This window comes from Capricornis sumatraensis, chromosome 6 (assembly GCF_032405125.1).
Source record: "Capricornis sumatraensis isolate serow.1 chromosome 6, serow.2, whole genome shotgun sequence".
NCBI lineage: Eukaryota > Metazoa > Chordata > Mammalia > Artiodactyla > Bovidae > Capricornis > Capricornis sumatraensis.
The window spans coordinates 50,605,320-50,627,516 of NC_091074.1; the positions used below are offsets into that span (position 1 = coordinate 50,605,320).

Sequence of the window (22,197 nt, forward strand, 5' to 3'; positions counted from 1 at the left end):
GTAAGTGAAATGGCTTCCTTCAACAGTCTTCAGAATGCCTATATCCCCATGTCCTATTTTCCTTTTAAAAAATCCAGTGCACTAGTAAATAAATTAAGTGCCATATATTTGCCTGTAACCTATAACTAAACAATGTGATGGTTAAAAAAAGCAAAACCTCCACTGGATTCCTATATACATTAGGTATATGTGTCTATCACTGGCGAGACCATTTCTACAACAAACAGACCATTAACCATTAAATGACTGACCTTTTCCCTCTTCCTTCAGTTCTACTGTACTGAAATGGGAATTCAATATTAATTTTTTCTAAAGTGCTAAAACTGATAACAGGATGTAAAAGAAATTTCTGTTCAAGTCCAAACTGGATCTCTAGAATCGATCTAAAGTTCAAAGTTCCTTAAACTGTGCAACATTTCATATTTCAACATTTTTGGAAATCATTATATTCCCAAGATGGGCTGGGCTTGGAGCATGGCGGAGTCCCACTGGTAGATAAATGTGGCCGTCCTATTCTGTCATATGCTATAGTTAGCTGGAGAGGTTGCTCTTAATCCTGCCTCCTAATGCTCTGGTATCAGAAATGAGATCCAACAAACCTTTGGAATCAGCACACAGAGGATGCTTAGATAACAGTGCAATCTAAACAGGGGCCTCTCAGGGTAATTTCCTAATAGTTATTAGATAGTATTCAAGAAAAACCATTTTTTGTTAAGGCACTGTACAGAGATGGCAAAATATCACCACTTCAATTTTTGCTTATATGATTAGCATTTCCCATACCAAGACTTGTAAAATGACTTATGCCATGCATTAGTCCACAAATAAGAGAATAATTCTCTTCTAATATAAAAGAAAATGAATTGCACTGCTTTTTTTCCTTTTAGGAAGAATACAAAAAAATTTTTTGATGAAATTTTTAATAAGATTAAAGCTCTTATGACTGTAACTCTTCCCAAAGATTTCTACTTACAGAAGACAGGTACAAAATCTGAAGTTCATATGCAAGTAAGATTAATTTATCATTTGGCTATTACATATGTTTGTCTTAACACCAATAACCTTATGCTAATGCGTATGATTATTTTTAAGGGGAAATAATAATGCCTCTGTAGGGAACAGAGCAGCTTAAAAGCTTTCTAAAGCTTTTAAAATGTTAGTATGTTAGCACAACGTTTCAGACATGAATCTGGGCCTGTCAAAAATCTCTTTTAGTTAAAATTCATAGGTAATAAGAGATGACTTTCTGAAGTCAGTTTTGGAAGGAGAAAACAAGAAAAAATGTTCAAAAGAAAGGTTTTATTTTAAAGAGATTATCTGCATAATGTATGTTATTTAACTACAGTGCCTAGGATACAAAACTCATATGTCTGTATTACTCTATGGGCTTCCCTGGCGGCTCAGACAGTAAAGAATCCGCCTGCAATGAGGGAGACCTGGGTTTGATCCCTGAGTTGGGAAGATCCCCTGAGGAGGGCATAGCAACCCATTCCAGTATTCTTGCCTGGAGAATCCCCATGGACAGAGGAGCCTGGCAGAGCTAACTTTTTTTAAAAAAAAAATAGTGGATTAAGAGTTTAAATATTTGAATTCCAAATCTAGCTCACATTCCATTCTTGTTTCTCACTACAGTTTTTAAACTGAACTGGCAAGGATTCAATTTGATTTCCTGCCCCCTGGTGGAGGTGCTAATGAATAGTGAATTGGCCAAAGGCAGCAGGCTGATTAAAAGACTTTAAAAAACCAACACAAGGCAAACCAAACCAAAAATCAGTATTATCCGAAAATGAGAAGTCAACCTTTAAGAAACCAGCACATGTTCATTTTCATTTCATAAAATGAAAATGCCTACAGAAAAGCCTTCCATAGCCAGCTTCACCTGTTCCCAGTTAAAAGAAGGCTGAGCCTTGGCCAGACATCCAATTTTTTTCTTTTTTCCGAGGCTTTCAATTTTTACAAATACCCAGCCAGAAAGGCAGAAAAGAGAAGTACTCCTTTTCCCTTACCTCCCGGCTGCTGATGGAAACCTCCATCTCTGGGCCTAATCTGATTTGAATAATGGCAGATAGCTTATCCTTTCCAAGGGCCTCAAGAGTGTCTGAGGCTATAGCGGTGCTGAATTATTGCCAATCCGTGATCAGCCAAGGAAGCTGAAGGCCGCTTGCCTTGGTGTTCCCCAGTCATCTACATTTTAATAAGCTCCTCAAGGAGAGAAAAGATTAGTCTGTTTCCTAAGTGTATCTCTAATCTCCCCAAACAGAGAATAATCTATAACGGTGGTGATCGGCAGTCTAAGAAATTTAGGTTTTATGAACACCCTGTGTTGACCATGCTGGTAAAATCTTCTTTCTGCCATTTTTCTTCAAAATGGCCTTACTATGGGTAGGATCGTTCATTTTAAAGGGCAGGGGGAGAGTGAGCGTCCCAGGGTAGGAGCTAGTCCTGTGGCTACCTAAAAGTTTCCTGAGAAAGAATTAACTATCCTTTATCTTGAATCATTGCGTGTGAGCACAATCATTGTTCCCAAGACAAAAGTCACAAAAATAACTAAGCTTTCACACAGCTGGGACTCCCTTCTCAGACTGTCTAGGCTGAAGAGGTGGAAATTGCAAACCCTATGGGTCATATTTGGCCCAGGGTCATATTTTACTTGGCCTGAAGTGTTAAATTATAATAAAAAAATCGAACTGAGTTGCAAACATCTTGCAATCCAGAGAGTGAATACAAAAACCTCGGTTTTTAGTTTCTCTTGGAAAGCTAGAATTTCTGACTACATGGGACTTTCAGCTCTGTCTTCCTGAGACAAAGCGACTCCCTTTGGTTCACCCTTCACCACCATCCACTCACCCCTGTCCACTTGCTTCCCTCATGCAAGTCATATGTCTGAGACCTGGGGGCTTCAAATTTGGGAGCTCTGATTGGGGGTTCCCCAGCATTTATTCACTCACTCCACAGACAGGCTAAATGTTAGAAAGATCAAAAGATGAGCGGAGCCTTTTTAGGTCCTGACCTATGCTGACATCCTCATGAGGCCTGAAATTTTGCAAATATTTATTAAGCATCTATTATGTGCCAGTAACTGGTCTGAGCGCTGGGGATACAGAGGTAAATAAGATAGCTATAGTTAATGCCTTAGGAATACAATCAAATATGACTTCTGAGGGCTTCACTCACTAGCCAAGAGACTTGCTCCCTTTCCTACTGACCTTGTGGCAGGCCAGAGACATACATCAAATTCAGGTTTTGGCAAGATTACAGATGATTATGTATCCTGGAAAGTCAATGTTGAAACGTCATGGACATTAAGTTTTCAAATGTCAAGGTTCTTTGCATCTGTGTTATACCAGTGAAAGGCAACCAATTTAGATCTTTAAGGGAAGGCTACACCTTGATGCAGACCTAGAAGGTTGCTTCCCAGGTGGCACTAGCGGTAAAGAACCTGCCTGCTAATGCAGGAGATAAGAGACATGGGTTTGATCCTGGGGTCAGGCAGATCCCCTGGAGGAGGGCATGGCAACCCACTCCAGTATTCTTGCCTGGAGAATCCATGGACAGAGGAGCCTGGTGGGCTATGGTCCATAGGGTCACAAAGAGTTGGATACGACTGAACCAATTTAGCACGCACACCTTGATGCATACCTAGAAGGCTGCTTAGGGAGGCTCTCTTCAACAGGAAGAAAAGGGAGGAGGTCGTTTCAGTTCCTGTCCTCCTACTGTTCCCCCTGCCCGCCTCCAGGGAACATATTTGTTTGGAGCCCTAAGGAGACAGCTAGGGAATAGCTGTGAACTCTGCCTGGAGAAGCAGGGCAGTTCCCTGAAGGATGCCTTCCGGCATTAGAAATGAGCTGGAAGCGGGGGTGTGTCTGTGGTAAGCTGGGGACCACATGGCCTGTCCTGAGGGTTCAACTGCTACTCAGCCCTAGCCAAACACTTCCATCAGAGGTGGACCTGGCATTACGGCCCATGCTCATTTTTCAAGAGAAGCCAGAAATCAGGATTCTTTTTGTGTTGGCAACAGACTTGAAATTTTTAAAAAACACGGCATGGGCCAAACAAAATATGTCTGCAGGCTAAATCCAGCTAGTTTGCAGCCTCTGAACTGAAGGAAAAGGCTCAGGCTTTACAAATGAAGTTTGGCCAGGGCACACAGGCCCCAGACATCGTGCGTTTAACAGAAGAGGAGCGGGGGAGGGAATGAGCCATTTGTTTCCATGCTTTTCTGTAACATTACCATAAAAAGATCAAATTCCTCCTCTCGTCGAGCAATCATTTGGTTTAACGTCTCATCGTCGGGCACTTCATCTTCTTCCTGGGATTAAGAACAGAACAGAACAGAACAGAATGAGTTAACAGGTTTTAGGAGAGAGGTTGGACAACTGGGGTGAGGTACCAGTGGCTAAGGTGAATCTCCAGAGGTGATTCCCCAGACCAATGGGACCCCATTTCAAGCCAGAAAGAAAACAGAAGGGTCACTTGCCATAAGTATTCTGCAAGCAATTCAAAACATCTTTCCAGAGCAAAAACTGTTTAGGCAGGAAACTTAGTACACTCTAAGAAATACCAGATCTTTTGAGGGTGGGAGGGGGGTGTATCTTGATCCCCTTAATTTTATTTTATTTTTTTGGCCATACAACACAGGATGCGAGATCTTAGTTCCCTGACCAGGGATCAAACCCATGTTCCCTGCATTTGGAGTATGGAGTTTTAACCACTGCCCCACCAGGGAAGTCCCTTGATTTCCTTACTTTCAAAACAGGCTACTTACTGTCTCCCTGCCTCAATGACCTCATCTGTAAAATGGGCATGACATTTACTCCACAGAGTAGATGTATGATTTAAATAAGGAAATCCCCATGAGAATGGGTCTAGCATTAATTCTTTTAATTCCATCAACCTTATGCGCAATATAAACGCTTATCTTCAAAGCTTTATGAAGAACACGAGTATGTGAAACTTAGTGATAAGACACAAAGCAAGACCACAAAAATCACATGGCTATATGTGTCAAATACATAGCCTTTAAAATAGGTTTAATCAATGTATTTCAGTGGGCACTATTATGCTACTGTTACAGCTATGGTTGTGACAACTCAAAAGGTATCAATAACAAACCCCCCACAAAACTCTTCTTAATGAAAATAATTAAAATGAGGTGGAGAAAGCAATTACCCAAGGCCTCACATTTTCATTTTATAATATGTAGACCAAGGCACGTTACATATCTGAAAATTCCTCAGAAACCAACCGTTCTAAAATTTTTTAGAAATGTTATTCTATAATTTTCACACTTAAAAGATTCCAGAAGTTGGGTAGATACTACAAAACTTATAGTCCAAAATGCTTTTTATCATATGCTGAGTGAGCTTGTTAAAAATCAAATGGGGAATTTCAGAGTATTAGCAGAAGGAAGAACGGGAAACCCAGAACTTCAAACATCCAGTTTCCCAAGTCATACTGATACATTCAAAATGAGGCAGCTTGTTCCAGAAAGAGTATGGCGTTTAGCAGCTTAAAGGAGATGCCCCTGTCTATTCCCAAGATAATGTCTGGTGTACTGTGTCAGAAATGAATGCAAGTCAGTAGCGTAAAAACTGATGACTCCAGATAAAATTACTTGTGAAAAACCTATGCTAGTTCGTCTCTTGATGGAAGGCATTTTGTCTAAATACATTATTATATTTCATCTGACAAAGAAATAGACTAGTTGGAGTGGGCTGTGACTGCAAGATACAAAGAATTTGGTTAGTATATCCGCTGGTGAAAAGATCTCCGGCTTTGTCCACCCTATTCCTAGGATCATGTCATCCCCTCATAGCCTATATAGTGTCAGGTTGGACTTCTCCCAAGCCCAGGATGAAAAGGTGCTCTTGTAAACTGGCAAGAAGCCTGGCTTTCACAGGGCACAAACTGGCTGGCAAGTGGGCCCTACATCTGCCTGGGTTCCTTCTGTCCCAGTGCTCCATGACCCATCAACCACGGTGATGGCTGCTGCATACTCAGGATCAGAGACCCTGACTGCAGGCGATCAGGGTCCACAAACATCTTCACATCAGGACACCTGCTATCCAGAAAATGGTAACATCTGTCCGACCCACAGACAGCCTGGAAGGGCTGTGGAGCCCCAGCAAGACTGCTGAGTTAGAAGCAACTGGCATCAGATTCCACTGAGGGCTCCACCTGGTGGCCCTCAGGGTGAGCAGACCTCTGGTCCTATCCAAAATGTCCAAAGGCATTTGGTCCACGCCAAAAGGTTTTTGAACTTTGGTTCTGTCCACAATATCCATGAGCATATTTGGTCCCTGCCAAGTGGTTCTGGACAAATATCAAAGAACTTTTGGTGTGGACCAAATGTCTTATAGATGAAATGTCTTCACGGATGTTTTGGACAGGACCAATTGTCCTGCAAGGGCCCTGAGGACTAGAAGAGGTAAACATCTCCCTGAGGTCTCAGAAGGTTGCAAAGTTACAGGCAACACTAGATTCCAGCTAACGCAGGTGGCGGTTATTTCCACAAGGCCTACATAAAACAAAACAAGCAAAAATGTCATGGAGACGCCTAGCTGAATATCAACTCTGCGTATTATTCTATTTTTTTAATTTCCAAATGTGTAAAAAAAAAAAAAACAACACCTGACAACCTGATTCTACATCTGTATCAAATATTCAATTTTGAGAATCAAATCTGTATCAAACATTCAATTCCTAGAATCAAATATAGCAAATTACTTAAGATCAAAATTTTAAAAATATGAGTGAATGTACATACATATGCATTTTCATCATTTTAGTGAAATCTAACAGATAACTAATCAAATATATAAGACTGACAAGTGAAGAGGCATAACAGAAAAGTCCTGTTCAATTTGCAAAAAGATTCATTTCAGGATTCTTTTAAATATCAAGAGCTACTTCACATTTCAACTTATTTCAGAAAAAATAGTAAATGAGATTTTTGAAAGAATCTGGCTTATAATTTATAGATTTTAAAAACATTCTACTTAAGGCAAAATCAAACTACAGTTGACCTTGAACAACTGTGGTTAGTCCATGTATATCTTATAGGGGGCCCTTCAGATCCATGATTCCTCTGCATCCCCAGATTCAACCAACTACAGACCCATGTAGTGCTGTATTATTTAGTATGGAAAAACATCTGCATGTAAGTGGACCCACACAGTTCAAACTGTGTTGTTTAAAGGTTAACTGTATATCTAATATACGCAATGAAAATAGAATTCCACATAAATATGTAAGACCAACCCATTTTTCCATTTATAAACATGGGCACACCAAACCAAATCTGTCCATCCCAAGTCAATCTTATGATAAGGACGGATGCTGGTATTTTGTATAGTCTTATAAAGATTACGTACTATATCTCTTAACTCTTTCAAACCCATTTGGGAATGAAAATTTAGTAACGAATGACTAAGACTAGCAATCTTAAAAAACAGCTCTCCAGAGATTCCCCGAGAGAAACAAAATCGATGCATTCTTGGAACAGTGTTGGCAGATAAAAAGAGATTTCTTTTTGTCAGTAATTTTATCAGTCTTTGGTCAGTTCTTAACGGGAGAATTTGGAGTGGAGGTTAAGGTCACTCTTTTTCCAGTAGAAGTATGACTCAAAATTGCTAAAGACAGCTGCAAGGGCTTCTCCTACAAACATATTGAAGTTCTGTGATCCCTGATCAAAAAGCAAGAGAGAAAAAGGGCCCTGAAGGATGGAGAGAGAAAAGGCAAGGAGGAACCCTTCGGTTTGGTCTAGTCTCATCTAGCAGCTTCTTTCAAGAGGCCTTTCTGCAGTTCTGCACCCTCCCTACAGAGGGCAGCACTCACAGTACAGTCGAGCGTGCAGGTAGCATCTCTGGCGGAAACCAGGGAAGCACCCGCTAGCCAAGCCTTCAGGTCCCTCTAGCAGCTGCTTTTAAGAAACTCGTCTGGATAAGTTTCACAGGCTTTCTGTGAAATTTATAGGGGTAAGATAGCGGCTAATTTATTCATTTTAATTAACACCAGCCCAGGTAATGCTTTAAAGAACAAAGAGGCCTTCTTAACCCTCGCGAGACTCAGGGTCACTGACTTCCTAGGCTCGGCTTTCTGCCGTACCTCATTTTCCTCTTCGTGCTCCAGGATGGCTTGCAGGAAGGCCCTCCGCTCATGGCTGGAAGACTTCTGATCAAACATGCCCGCCTGGATCACCTTCTGATCCACATTCAGCTTGTACTTGGCGGCGGCGAGGATCTTCTCCTCCACGCTGTTGACAGTGCAGAGTCTCAGCACGCGGACCTCGTTTTGCTGGCCAATGCGGTGAGCGCGGTCCTGCGCCTGCAGGTCCTGTTGGAGAACCACATGCTTGAGGACCGGCCGATGCGTCTGGGTTAGCGGCCGCGTCGCCCACCCAAGAGGAAACCAGGGAGGCATTACTTAATCCACCTTTACTAATGCAAGATTCTGCTTACATTTGTAAAATATACAAGCTACCTTCCTTCGAAAAATTCAAGGTCATTGCTAGCTGAGGGAACCTGAGTTCAAATTAACCAAGCTAACTGAAATACATCTCAGGTTTTGAAATCCAGGTCTCAGGATAGTTTTGTTGTTCTTGTTGTTTGTTTTTAATGTGTCCCTAGGGTCACCAGATTTGTCCCTAACTAAAAAGATAAAAATAAATTTGATGTCACAAGTATGACTTGGATATTAACTACAACTAACCCTAAGTTGCAGGGTTAAAGTGAAAGTGTTCGTGGCTCAGCCCTGTCTTACTCTTTGCACCCCCATGGACTGTGGCCTGCCAGGCTCCTCTGTCTACGGAATTCTGGCAAGAATACTGGTATGGATTGCCGTTTCCTTCTCCAGGGGATCTTCCCGACCCAGGAATCGAACCCAGGTTTCCCTCATTGCAGGCAGATTCTTTACCACCTGAGCCACCAGGGAAGCTGGTTGCAGGGTTAAAGGAAGGTGTTAAAGATGATTATCAAGATACTGCTGAATTATGCACACATACATTATACATATATACACACATTGTTCATATAATGATTGTCCATGTAGCACATTTTCTGGTATCTAATTCAAATCATCAGAGACTCACCCTTTAGTCTGGAGGAATGAAAGGGAAAGCTGGTAGAGTGGCAAACAAGTCACCATTTGGGGGACAGAAATTTGGCACTGTGTATCTAAAGTGTTAACATTGACTGTGGTCCTTAACTTAGAAATTCCACTTCTGAAAATGCATCCTAAGGGAATAAGCATGCATATCCACCAAGATTTACGATAAGGATGCACCTTTCAGCATTATATATTATTTATAATTTTTTTTAAAAAGCAGAATTAAGTAAACATTCAACAGTAACAGATTGGTGAAATAAATTACAGTCTTCTACCATATGTGCCAAGATAATACATTAAAATTATACTGCAGAAAACTTAATGACACAAAGCTATATGTGAAAACTGCAAGTTATATATGAATATGTACATTAGGCTGTATGTGCATATATTTATCTGTACCAAGAAAAGGGAGAAAGGACAAATACTAAGAAGCCAATAATATTTTTTATCTCCAGATAGGTGTTGTTACGTTTTCTTCATTTTATTTTCATGTGGTTTGGCAATTTTTTTTTCTGCTTTGAATATATATTACTCTTGTAATAAAAAAATACGGTTTTAATGAAATCTTTAAATAAAAACCTTCCTAAAGCTACGAGGCAGAGATACCTAATTTTAAGGCCACATAATAAAAACTTGTTGGTCCACTTTTGTTTATTTCGGTCCAGGTACTGGCTTCTGGGCTAATGTTAATTAGTTGTTTCCATGTGTCCTCTTTTGTTTATTTCGGTCCAGGTACTGGCTTCTGGGCTAATGTTAATTAGTTGTTTCCATGTGTCCTCTTTTGTTTATTTTGGTCACTTTTGTTTATTTCGGTCCAGGTAATGGCTTCCGGGCTAATGTTAATTAGCTGTTTCCATGTGTCCTCCATTAAACCCATGTACATTTTTAGGGCAAAGGTCTGTCCCCTGCATCCTGCGTCCCTGGCACCTTTGAAAAACTGTTTTGCACAGAGCTGACACTCCATAGCTATAAGGCCATCATCTTGACAAGATGAGTTTCCTGGTCACTCGTGCGGCACTGAGACGCAACAGGCCGAAGCCTGCCCAGGAGACCTGTCTTTGCTGGGCCTTTACAATTAAATGACTAATTGGGCAAAAGTTTCTTCTCAGAAGATATCTGAATGGGAGAGCTAAACTATGAAGACAGCTGGGACTCGTCCAAATTAGATTATTTTCCAAAGAGGTGTTATGGGGAGGGAGGGGAGGGGGGTTCATGTTTGGGAACACATGTAAGAATTAAAGATTTTAAAATTAAAAAAAAAAAAAAAATTAAAAAAAAAAAAAAAAAGCCAAAGGTATAGAGTCGCTAGGGAGGAAACTGTACACTTCCTCTTCAAGCCCTGAGTTTGGTCCTCTCTCTCCACACATCTTCACCGGAATGGCTGAGCAGCAGCCGAGTTGGCAAGTTCTGTGCCACCCACCTCGATTATTTCCCAGAAGAAGGGTTGAATACCGATTCCAGAATGGGCCCAGTGGTAAATATTCCAGGCTCCCTGGGTCAAGAGCAAACATTGAGCAACTGTTCCTACTGAAGGCTGATATTCATTTTTCCTTCTTTTTCAATTGCACATTTTATATGTAAAAATGTGAGAATCATTCTTTGCTTATATTGTGGTCGACTCAGGTGGTTGGCCAGACTTACCCCTGGGTTATAGTTTGAGCCTGTCCTAGAAGATGCTGATAAAACATAAAATACTAAGGTCCAGCTCGCAGCAGATTATGACAGGTGAGTAAGTGGAGAGCATGGACCACCTACAAACAGGGGAACAAGTTCTTGAACCCTTGGGAGCTTGTTGCCATTAGGTTTTTGTTGGTGGTGGTGGTGGTGTTTTTTGGTATGTTTAACATGATCTGTTTGGAAAATAGCAAAAATGTCTATTTCTGACGAAGTTTATGCAAGGTAAGCCTGTGGGCTTCTATGCCAAAAAAGGGGGGAAATATCAATATTATGACAAGGAGATAAGTATTGCAATCACTGAATGGATTATTTACCATTTCTGCAGTCTTAGAGATCTAGAACCCCATCACACTGATTTAGGTGTGATGATATCTGAAGACAAGAACACAGCCTGAGAAAAGGACCTCCAAAGTAACTATGCTGTTGACCTCTCTGTAATAACAACACAGCTCCTGCTCCACAGGTTAAAGTAAATAAAATAAATCCCCGTGTTTCTCTTAGAAGTTTGGAAATGAGAGTCCTGGTGACCCCAGAAGGTTTTAGTGATAATTCCACATTCATATGTTCTATCTTTGACTTTAGCAATGGCCTCCAATTAGCAACTTTAAGGCCAAATCTTCAACCTGTCAACCTATGTCAAATAAACCCCCTTTCACCAATGTGCCTTAATTTTGATTCAATACAATAAAGAATAATTACAGGAAAAAAGTGTTTCTTCAATACATGCTGAAGCCACGATGGAAAAAGAACTCTACAACTTTTATTTGGAGGGGGAGGTATGCAAGTGTACAAGGTTGAAAGAGCCCAAAGCCAGGATTTAAACCCTAACTTAGACAGACATGGGTGTGAATCCTGGCTGTGCTTCCTGGGTTTCTTTACATATAAAATACTCTGAGGATTACTTGAAATGAGGTATGCAAAGTGCCTCATAGTATCTGGGAGAGTTGTTGTTTAGTAAAAGTTAGTTCTCCTACTTTTTAAATGAAAAATTAGTGTTCATCTGTATCACTCAAACATCACTGATTTTTGAAAATTAAAAAAATAAAAGTCTACCCAAACTAATGGCCATGATTAAATGACAGGCATGAAAAAAAAAAAATCTAGTCATTCTAGTTAACCAAATCAGGTGGAAGTGAATCTACCTATGGCAGATATATAAATATCTGCAGAAATATATGGCCTAGTGTGAGGAATTTGGGATGAGTTAGACCAGAGGAAATGTGGGGGTCTGTGTTTTGTTGCCCAAGTTTCAATTCACATGCATTGTGAACTGTTAGGTATGCATGTAACTTACTTTGATTCTGGGGTTCCATTTTTAGCTACTGTTCATAAACGTGTGTGTGTGTGTGTGTGTGTGTGTGACAGAGAGATAGAGACAGAAACACATGGATGTCCCAGCATCCTTTCTCATGGTATACTAGCATTTCTGGAAACTAGATTTCCTTGGATTCTTAGCATAAACACTGTGCCAATGAGGGTGAACAGCTGAGATGCCACAGAAGTGTTTATCCTGGAAGATAAAATCTAGTGAACTCTCCATTCACCTATACCCAGGTTACTGTATCTCACTGAAGATTTAGGCAGCAGCGACGAGGGTGATGTAAACAGCCAGGCAGACTAAGCATCCTGGGAGGAGGGGAATCACACATCCTTCCCTAGATACTTAGCCTAGCTCAGTGCCCGTGGCATAACAGCCCTTCAATAAATGTTTGTGGAACATTTACCACGGCAAGAGGAAAACTGGGTTTCTCCTGGGAATGTGAATTCTCCCTGTGACTTGGAAAGAAATATGGGATATAAAAATATACAAGGCATATGAGACTATCTCCCGAAGACTAATACACTATATGCTGGTCACCTGTAACCCCTTTCAGGGTGAGAAAATTTCAAAAGGAACTCGACTTGAATGTCATCACCAGGAAAGAATGGCAGGGGCACATGCAGTGGTCAAGGCTGGTGGGCACCCACAGGTTTGGAATCACTGCTTTATTCTTGAAGTCAGGGATCCCCGGATGTGTGAGGAAGTCTGTGTCTGAATCTCCCAGAAGCTTGTGTATAGAGAAGTCTAGACAAGTGGGAAGGCCCTACAAAATTAAGGGTAAGGTGCAGGGAATGACAAGCAGGCATGGCTGTTTTTAAAAAGCTCCCTCGTAATTCTAATGCATCTGAACTCCACTTCCTGACAAAGACAACTTCTGTAAGCCTTTTCCATCCAGTCTTCACAACAACCTAGTGAGATGGTGTGATTCTGCGTATTTATAGTCCATGAGACCGGTACAGGAAGGAGTCCAGGCTAAGCTGATGTAGAATTCACCTTCCTATGTGAGAGCTGCAGTTCTCTTTACTACTGTGAATCCACATTTGTTCCAATATGAATCTAATCCTCAAAAATATCACCCTGCATGTGTGCTAAGTCACTTCATTCATTTCCAACTCTTCGCAACTCTATGGACTGTAACCCACCAGGCTCCTCTGTCTATGGGATTTTCCAGGCAAGAATACTTGAGTAGATGGCCATGCCCTCCTTCAGGGAATTTTCCCGACTCAGGGATCGAACCTGCGTGTCTTACGTCTCCTGCACTGTCAGGCAGGTTCTTTACCACTGGGAAGCCTGAATATTGCTCTACTGAGTTATCTTATAGGCAGGTATACTACCTACCTCCCAGACGAAACTGCCACAAGGGACCTATTCTATTGGTTTTTTTAGCAGTTGCTCATAGAATATTTCTATGTGTTTTTAAAAACAGAAGTATAGTTGATTTAAAATGTTTTAGGTGTATAGAATAGAATATTTTTTGACGATGATTTTAAATAAAACACACAGAATAAAAAACTAATATACAAATTGTGTGACCTTGGAGACATTATTTCCAGCTTTCTAGGACTCATTTTTACCAGGTGGCTCAGACAGTAAAGAAACCGCCTGCCATTGCAGACCCAGGTTCGATCCCTGGGTCAGAAAGACTCCCTGGAGAAGGGAATGGCTACCCACTCGAGTATTCTTGCATGGCAAATTCCAAAGACAGAGGAGCCTGGTGGGTTACAGTCCATGGGGTCGCAAAGAGTTAGACACAACTGAGCAACTAACACTTTCAAATATACTTTGTTCAGTGGCAATCCCAGGAGATGGGGGATGGAGGGGCTTAAAATGAAGGGGAAACTTGAGTTTTTGTCCTGCAAACTTGAACTCTTCAAAGGCACACCAAAGGCATGTGTAAGACATCTCAATATCTATGTTTCAAGGGATATAAGAAAGTAGACGTAAGAATGTGCTGGACTGTTTTCCCTTTGGAGACACGGTCCACTTGTTTAGGAATGTACTCTGCCCCATAAATGCATATGAGGGAACCGCTAGCCTCCCCAGTCTTCTCCAGAAGGGAGGCTAGGGCACCAAGGCAGAGAGATGCACACCTGATGAGGATTCCAGTCGCTGTCAAAGATGACCACAGTATCAGCAGCCTGGAGATTCAAGCCCAGGCCTCCAGCTCTTGTGCTCAGCAAGAAAATGAAATACTGGGACCCAGGTTCATTGAATTTCTTTAGCAAAGCAGCACGATCTTCAGACTTGGTGGTACCTGAGGGGATAAGAAAAATAAATTTGCCAATTAACTCCTGTCTGAAAATGGCACAGAGCTAGACAAAAGGGCCTGCTTCCTTGAGAAATAGACTCAGATTCCTCTTAGTATTGGTGAGGAAACCCCTAAGGTTTTTGCACTTTTGAAAGGAAAACTGAGCATCTTGCAATTAGAAAAAAGAAAAAGAGAGATAGTAAGAGACTTTTCTGTAATCAAGAAGGAATGCTCTATCTACTCCTCATTGTTCCAAAATATTGAAAAGAGTTTAAATATTCTGACAGGGAATCTGTGAAACTTACAAATCTTATAACATTCTCACACTAACCTAAAACTCAGTGAAAACATTTTCCGGATTTATTTTCATGCTTGAAAACACCAAATAACTTAAAAAAATATACACACACATGCCTAAAAGGATTATTATAATGGCTTAAAGCTACTTTGCCAGTCGACTTTAGAGTAGGGACTTGTTTATGCCCAAGAGAATGGAAACAAAAGGACATTGATTTCTACTGTATTTTGCCATTTGGATGGCTACTGAGCATGATCTGGTTAGTAAAAACATAAAATGTGAATGGAATATTTTTATACTCCTTAGCAAGACTTGAAACCAAAATAATTTTTTAAAAAAAGGAATCTCTGGGTCAGTTCTCATGCTGATATTCTGAACTGTTCAGTTCAAAGGATATAAACTAAAGACAAACAAAGCTGCAGGTAATACACTTGGCAATGGATCACCCCATGGTGTCTGATGAGACTCCAAAATAGTGAATAAGCAGAGAGTATGAAACCCCAGAATACAGAGTTCACTTTTGGGCATGAAGAACATATTCTGGGGTTTCATACTCTCTGCTTATTCACTATTTTGGAGTCTCATCAGACACCATGGGGTGAGCCATCGCCAGGTGCATTACCTGCTGCTTTGTTTGGATATAGACCGAAATGCAGTACTTGCGGGCAATCTAAAAAATCAACAGAATGATCTCAGTTCGTTTCCAATGCAAACCATTCAACATCACAGTAATCCAAGTCTACACCCCCAACCACTGATGCCACAGAAGCTGAAGTTGACTGGTTCTGTGAAGACCTACCAGACCTTCTAGAACTAATACCAAAAAAAAAAAAAAAAAAGTCCTTTTCATCATAGAGGAATGGAATGCAAAAGTAGGAAGTCAAGAGATACTCAGAATAACACCCAACTTTGGCTTTGGAGTACAAAATGAAGCAGACAAAAGCTAACAGAGTTTTAGCAAGAGAACACGCTGGTCATAGCAAACACTCTTTTCCAGCAATACAAGAGATGACTCTACACATGAACATAACCAGATGGTCAATACCAAAATCAGATTATGTTCTTTGTAGCTGAAGATGGAGAAGTTCTATACAGTCAGCAAAAATAAGACCTGGCGTTGACTATGGCTCAGAGCAAAAGCGCCTTATTACAAAATTCAGACTTAAATTGAAGAAAATAAGGAAAACCACTAGGCCATCCAGGTATGACCTAAATCAAATCCCTTATGATTATACAGTGGAAGTGACATATAGATTCAAAAGGATTAGATCTGATAGACAGAGTGCCTGAAGAACTATGGATGGATGTTCATAACACTGTACAGGAGGTGGTGACCAAAACCATACCCAAGAAAAACAAATGTAAGAAGGCAAAGTGATTGAGGAAGCTTTACAAATAGCTAAGGAAACAAAAGACATGAAAGGCAAGGAAGAAAGAGAGAGTAGTCACCCAACTGAATGCAGAGTTCCAGAGAATAGCAAGGAGAGATAAGAAGGCCTTCTTAAGTGAACAATGAAAAGAAATAGAGCAAAACAATAGACTAAGAAAGACTAGAGATCTCTTCAATAAAACTGGAGATTCCAAGGCAACATTTCATGCAAGGATGAGCACAATAAAGGACAGAAATGGTAAGGAACTTAACAGAAGCAGAAGAGATTAAGAAGAGGTGACAAGAATACACAGAAGAACTATACAAAAAAAAGTCTTAATGACTCGGATAACCATGATGGTGTGGTCACTCACCTAGAGCCAGACATTCTGGAGTGTGAAGTCAAGTGGGCCTTAGGAAGCATTACTACCAGCAAAGTTAGTGGAGGTGATGGAATTCCAGTTGAGGTATTTCAAATGCTAAAAGATGACGCTCTCAAAGTGCTGCACTCAACGTGTCAGCAAATTTGGAAGTCAGCAGTGGCCACAGGACTGGAAAAGGTCAGTTTTCATTCCAATCCCAAAGAAAGGCAATGCCAAAGACTATTTAAACTACGATACAACTGCACTTATTTCACATGCTAGCAAGGTTATGCTCAAAATCCTTCAAGCTAGGCATCAGCAGTATATGAACCAGGAACTTCCATATGTACCAGTTGGGTTTAGAAAAGGCAGAGGAACCAGAGATCAAATTGCCAACATTCGTTGGATCATGGAGAAAGTAAGGGAGTTTCAGAAAAACATCTACTCCCGCTTCTTTGACTATGCTAAAGCCTTTGTGTGGATCGCATCAAACTATGGAGAATTCTTAAAGAGCTGAAAATACCAGACCTCCTTACCTGTTTCCTGAGAAACCTGTATGTGGGCCAAGAAGCAACAGTTAGAACAAGACATTGAGCTATGGACTGGTTCAGAATTGGAAAAGGAATACAACAAGGCTGTATATTGTCACCTTGCTTATTTAACTTCTATGTAGAGTATATCATGTGAAACGCTGGGCTAGATGAATCACAAGCTGGAATCAAAATTGCTGGTAGAAATATCAATAACCTCAGATATGCGGATGATACTACTCTTATGCCAGAAAGTGAAGAGGAACTAAAAAGCCTCTTGATGAGGGTGAAGAAGGAGAGTGAAAAAGCTGGCTAGAAACTCAATAGTCAAAAAACTTGATCATGGCATCCAGTCCCATCACTTCAAGGCAAAGGGGAAAAAGTAGACACAGTAACAGATTTTATTTTCTTGGGCTCCAAAATCACTGCGGATGGTAACTGCAGCCATAAAAACAAAAGACGCTTGCTCCCTGGAAGGAAAGCTATGACAAAGGTAGACAGAGTCTTAAAAAGCAGAGACATCACTTTGCCAACAAAGGTGCATATAGTCAAAGCTACGGTTTTTCCAGTAATCACGTATGGATGTGAGAATTGGTCCATAATAAAGGCTGAGCACCAAAGAATTGATGCTTTCAAATTGTGGTGTTGGAGAAACCTCTTGAGAGTCCCTGTATAGCAAGGAGATCAAACCAGTCAATCCTAAAAGAAATCAACCCTGAATATTCATTTGAAGGACTAATGCTGAAACTTCAATACTTTGGCCACCTGATGAGCAGAGCAAACTCTTGGAAAAGACCATGATGCTGGGAAAGATCAAGGGCAGGGGAAGGGGGTGACAGAGGATGACATGGTTGGGTGGCCTCACTGACTTAATGGATATGAATCTGAGCAAACTCCAGGAGACAGTTGAGGACAGAGGAGCCTGGCGGGCTACAGTCCACGGGGTTTCAGAGTCGGACACAACTTAGTTACTGAACAACAACAGCGCAAAGGTCCCCAGATTTGCATTCCAAATCTGTCCCTTACTCTCAAAGTGTTTGTAATCTATTCACCTGGCCATTTCATGAACTGCATTGGGGAAAAGGAAAAAAAAAAAATCCCTATGATATTCCATCTGAATATATTTTACCAGAAAAATGCAGCTGCAGAGTTTTGAAAAAGGCTTTAGGCTGTTGGGAAATATGTATGCATATTACCTGATAGTCACTAACTGCCTGCTATACAAATATTATTTCTACATGGTGTTCTTTTTTTTTTAAGGATGAAAATATACCAGCAATTTATTTCAGGGGATTAAAACATTTAAGTGACTCCAGCTAATGGAACTAAGTTGCTATGGAGGTTCAAGTTCCCAAATATGGGGGGGATCATCTGTCTTTCACATTAATAAAAATAGTTAAGTACTCTCCTGTGGTGGGGGAGGGGATGTAGTTTCTGAATATAGCAAATGGGGATTGGAAACCAGGGCCTTTGGGTGTCCCCATTCAATGGAGAAATGTTCTTTAGAGCTCATTTTACTTTATAAATCAGATTTCCAGTTGAGCAACCTGGTCAAATCCTTCAATGATGAACTGCAAGAATTTAGATTTGTGGGGAAGGACACAAAATGTGTTTTGTTGAACAATGTTTCAAAAATGTGGTGTCCTTCTTTCTTTTATGTTCAGAACCAGCATTCTGAGATCACAGAGAACTGTGTGCTCACAATGACAATGGAAGGCAAGTTCCATTCTATCATGAAACCTTTTTGCTACATCATCTGTCCAGATACAGTGATTTTTTTAAAAAAAATTATAGGTTCACATTTCACCCTCTGTCAGAAATAGGAGGAAAAGCCACAGAAACAAGCAAATAAAAATCTTTCCAATATGGGGAAAGAAGACATTCCCAGAGATAACAGTACAGTCAGCTCTTTGTAGTCTTGGTTTGCACATTCAGGGATTCAACCAAGAGTGGATCAAAAGTATTTGGAATTTTTAAAAAATACCATAAAGTTCCCCAAAGCATAATTTGAATTAGCTGAGCACCAGCAATGATTTACACAGCGTTTATATTGTATTAGGTATAATAAGTAATCTAGAGATGATTTAAATTATATGAAAGGACTTCCCTGGTGGTCCAGGGGTTAAGAATCCACCTGCCAACGCAGGAGACACAGGTTTGATCTATGGTCTGGGAAGACTCCCCATGTCTTGGGTTAACTAAGCCCGTGAGCCTCAGCTAGTGAATCTGCACGCTGCAGCTTCTCAGCCTGTGTGCCCTAGAGCCTGTGCTCTGCCAAGAGAAGCCCCCACTCACTGCAACTAGAGAAAGCCTATGCAGAGCAACGAAGACCCAGTACAGCAAAGAATAAACAACGTAAGTAAAATTAAAATGCCATAAAAATACATAAAGTATATGGAGGATGTGCATAGGTTATATGTAAATACTGTACCAGTTTATATCAGGGACTTGAGCATCTGCGGATTCTAGTATTTGGGGGGGTCCTGGAACCAATCCCTGACTTGATACTGAGGAATGAGGGACCAACCGTATACACAGCATGGAACCTGATAAATTATAAGGCCAGGAAAAGATGTGATTGAGTCACTTCTCATGCAAAGCTATGGCATTTCTTATGACAAGGTTCAGAATTTTCTGGATTACTACTTCCATTAGTCAAAGGTTCTCCAAGCCAAGATATTTGCTGATCATCAGCAATCTTTGGCATGCTCCTCAAGGAGATTCAAACTACCGTGTCAGGGTTTATTTCCAGCCTAAGAAGTGCTGCTTGTATATGGGCACAGGATTTAAAGTGTATCAAGTCCAAGTTCTTTTAGACTTTGACGCAGAGCATAACCAAGAATACAGTTAATAATAAAGGCAATTGTGTTGAAAATTGCAAATTTTCCAGAAGGAACACACTGTCAGGCTTTTATGATTACTCATTTTAACTTAGTTTCAGCTGCTTTTGGAAAATGTTGTCTTCTGGGACTTAACTTTACTGCTTACTCTCATTCAAAAATTGTTTCCAGTGAAAACAAAGACTGATGGAATCGTAGTTAAATCTATTCATGCAACCATAATCTTTGCCAGGAAAAAAAATCTACTTATCTGTCATCAAATTTTTTTTCTTGAGGTCAAAAATCTGGGATATAAAATTGAGCAATGAAAATCCAAAGTCATTTTAAAAACTGGGTTAAGGGGATATGGTTGGAGGGTGGTACAGTTGGAAGTGGGTGTACTAATTTATCCATGTGTATGTTGATTGTTTGCCCATGAATTCTCTCTAACTCTGAAACAAATGGCTGTTGCTTCTTTCAGCTAGAAGTCCATGAAGCCTTCTGAATGCTATCTGTAACACTTAATGAACTTGTTTGCTTCTTTCCTCCAACCTACTCTTTGCTAGCAGGATCAGTGAGTGGCTCGTTCTCTTGAAATGGTCTGGTCATTTTCAATTAATTAAAAATTGTTGAATAAGTTAAAAATCATTTTTAAAAATATTGTCTCTGGGAAAACAACCTGCATTTTCAGAGATGGGATTCATTTTGCTGGATCTACTAAAACTGATTCTAAATTAATGTGCAGTTAGAGAGATCAAAGTTACAATTTGGTTTCACCATCTGCCTCACGTGTAAACTTCGGCAAGTTAACTTATCTCTCTAAGCCTCTGTTTTCTCATTTGCTAAATGGGGATTGTGTTTACACCTTGTTTGCTGAGAAAATTAAATAAGTAATGCACAGGAAGTGCCTTGCCTGGTATCCCACATGTACTGATAGTAGGCATTCCATAAACATGAGCTTTTCTGACTTATGATTGATAAAAATAAGGGCAGCAACCAACAGACAATTAAAGATACTCTCTCAAGCTGGCAGGATACATGAGAAAGATTTGCTTCAAGGAAGTCACTTCTTGCCAGTTTTCCAGACTCAACTATTCCAAGGCCACAGCCCTCAGGGAGCTGAGATTCCAGTCAAAATGCCACAAAGCAGTAAACAATGGTTCTGCAGGACATCTGTGAGGGACTGTCTATTCAGGAAAACAGAGCTGGTGGCCTCTCACCTGAGCAGCAGTGAAGGCAGGCTTGCCTTTCAAAGGAAGAATGCTGACGGAGGGCTTCCCCTCAAAGAGAGGGAGGAAGGAACAGGTTGAGCCTGAGGACAAGACACAAGGCAGACGTGCCTAAAGACAGACTGTGGCTGACAGAGCTGTGTCATGAATTCAGAATCAACGCTCACTTAAGCATTCATCTGTTTTCAGTGACTTCAAGGAGAGGGAACTGTGTTAGTAGCTCAGTCGTGTCCAACTCTTTGCGACCCCATGGACTGTGGCCCACCAGACTCCTCCGTCCATGGAATTCTCCAGGCAAGAGTACTGGAATGGGTTGCCATTCCCTTCTTTAGGGGATCTTCCCGACCCAGGGATCGAACCTGGTCTGCTGCTTTACAGGCACTTTCTTTACCATCTGAACCACCAGGGAAGTAAAGTTCTTTAAAAAATCAAGTTTGTCAGAGGGTATAATTAATTTAAGAGTTAACAATGCCCTAATAGGTATACCATATAGAGAATTTACTTAAAAATTCAAGTAAGAGAAAATACGGCAGGTCCGAGGGTGGTATATATCCAGTTGTATCCAGTTCATAGCAAGAGGGTGAGAAAATGTTGGATTGAAAATAAAACATCTTTTAATGGAACATAAACTTTAAATTTCCCACTTGACAATAACTTGAATGTTACATCAGATAAAAATTGGTACTAGAAACACCATGCAGGAATTCAACGCCATCCTGGCTGTAAACCAGCTCCTATTCACCACTCTTGGAAAATGTCACCCCCTGCCATAGTAAGAACATTTTGGTATCCCTAATCTCTGAAATACTAGGGCTGCCATCCAAATCGTACAGCAATTTAGGAAGTATCTCTAAATTCATATTTTCTGACTAATTTTTTAAGGACATGGTGTCACCCTAGAAATCAGGCAAATATTCTGCACAGTTCACAAAATCCAGCAAACAATGAAGCCATGTCTCTTAAGGTAGGATGTATATACTTCTATTTAGAAAATGAGAGAAGTTTTAATGATAGATATAATCTTATGTGGATTATTACACTGTTACTAAAGAAGGGAATCATAACTTTTATCCCTTTAAAATATGCCTTCACAGAAAAACCTAAAGGTTTATCAAAATATTCTATATAGGAGGGGTACATAGAGAATAGATAAGCCCAAAGGCAAGAAGAGTTTTTTAATTTTAGTTTAGTTTAATTGGGGTACTTATAAATGATTTTAAGTCACTTGCATTGGCT

At 40.5% G+C, this 22,197-nt stretch overlaps 1 protein-coding gene across 1 annotated transcript in view; it reads right to left on the reverse strand.

The window, feature by feature from the left end:
- SMARCA2 (SWI/SNF related BAF chromatin remodeling complex subunit ATPase 2) overlaps nucleotides 1–22,197 on the reverse strand; it is a 163,458-nt gene that overhangs the window by 64,333 nt on the left and 76,928 nt on the right. Inside the window, exons 23-25 of the mRNA XM_068973585.1 lie at nucleotides 14,197–14,360; nucleotides 8,107–8,334; nucleotides 4,232–4,309 (exon numbers count right to left, since the gene is read on the reverse strand). Coding sequence (XP_068829686.1) covers nucleotides 4,232–4,309; nucleotides 8,107–8,334; nucleotides 14,197–14,360 — 470 coding nt within the window. The remainder of the gene's footprint in view (nucleotides 1–4,231; nucleotides 4,310–8,106; nucleotides 8,335–14,196; nucleotides 14,361–22,197) is intronic.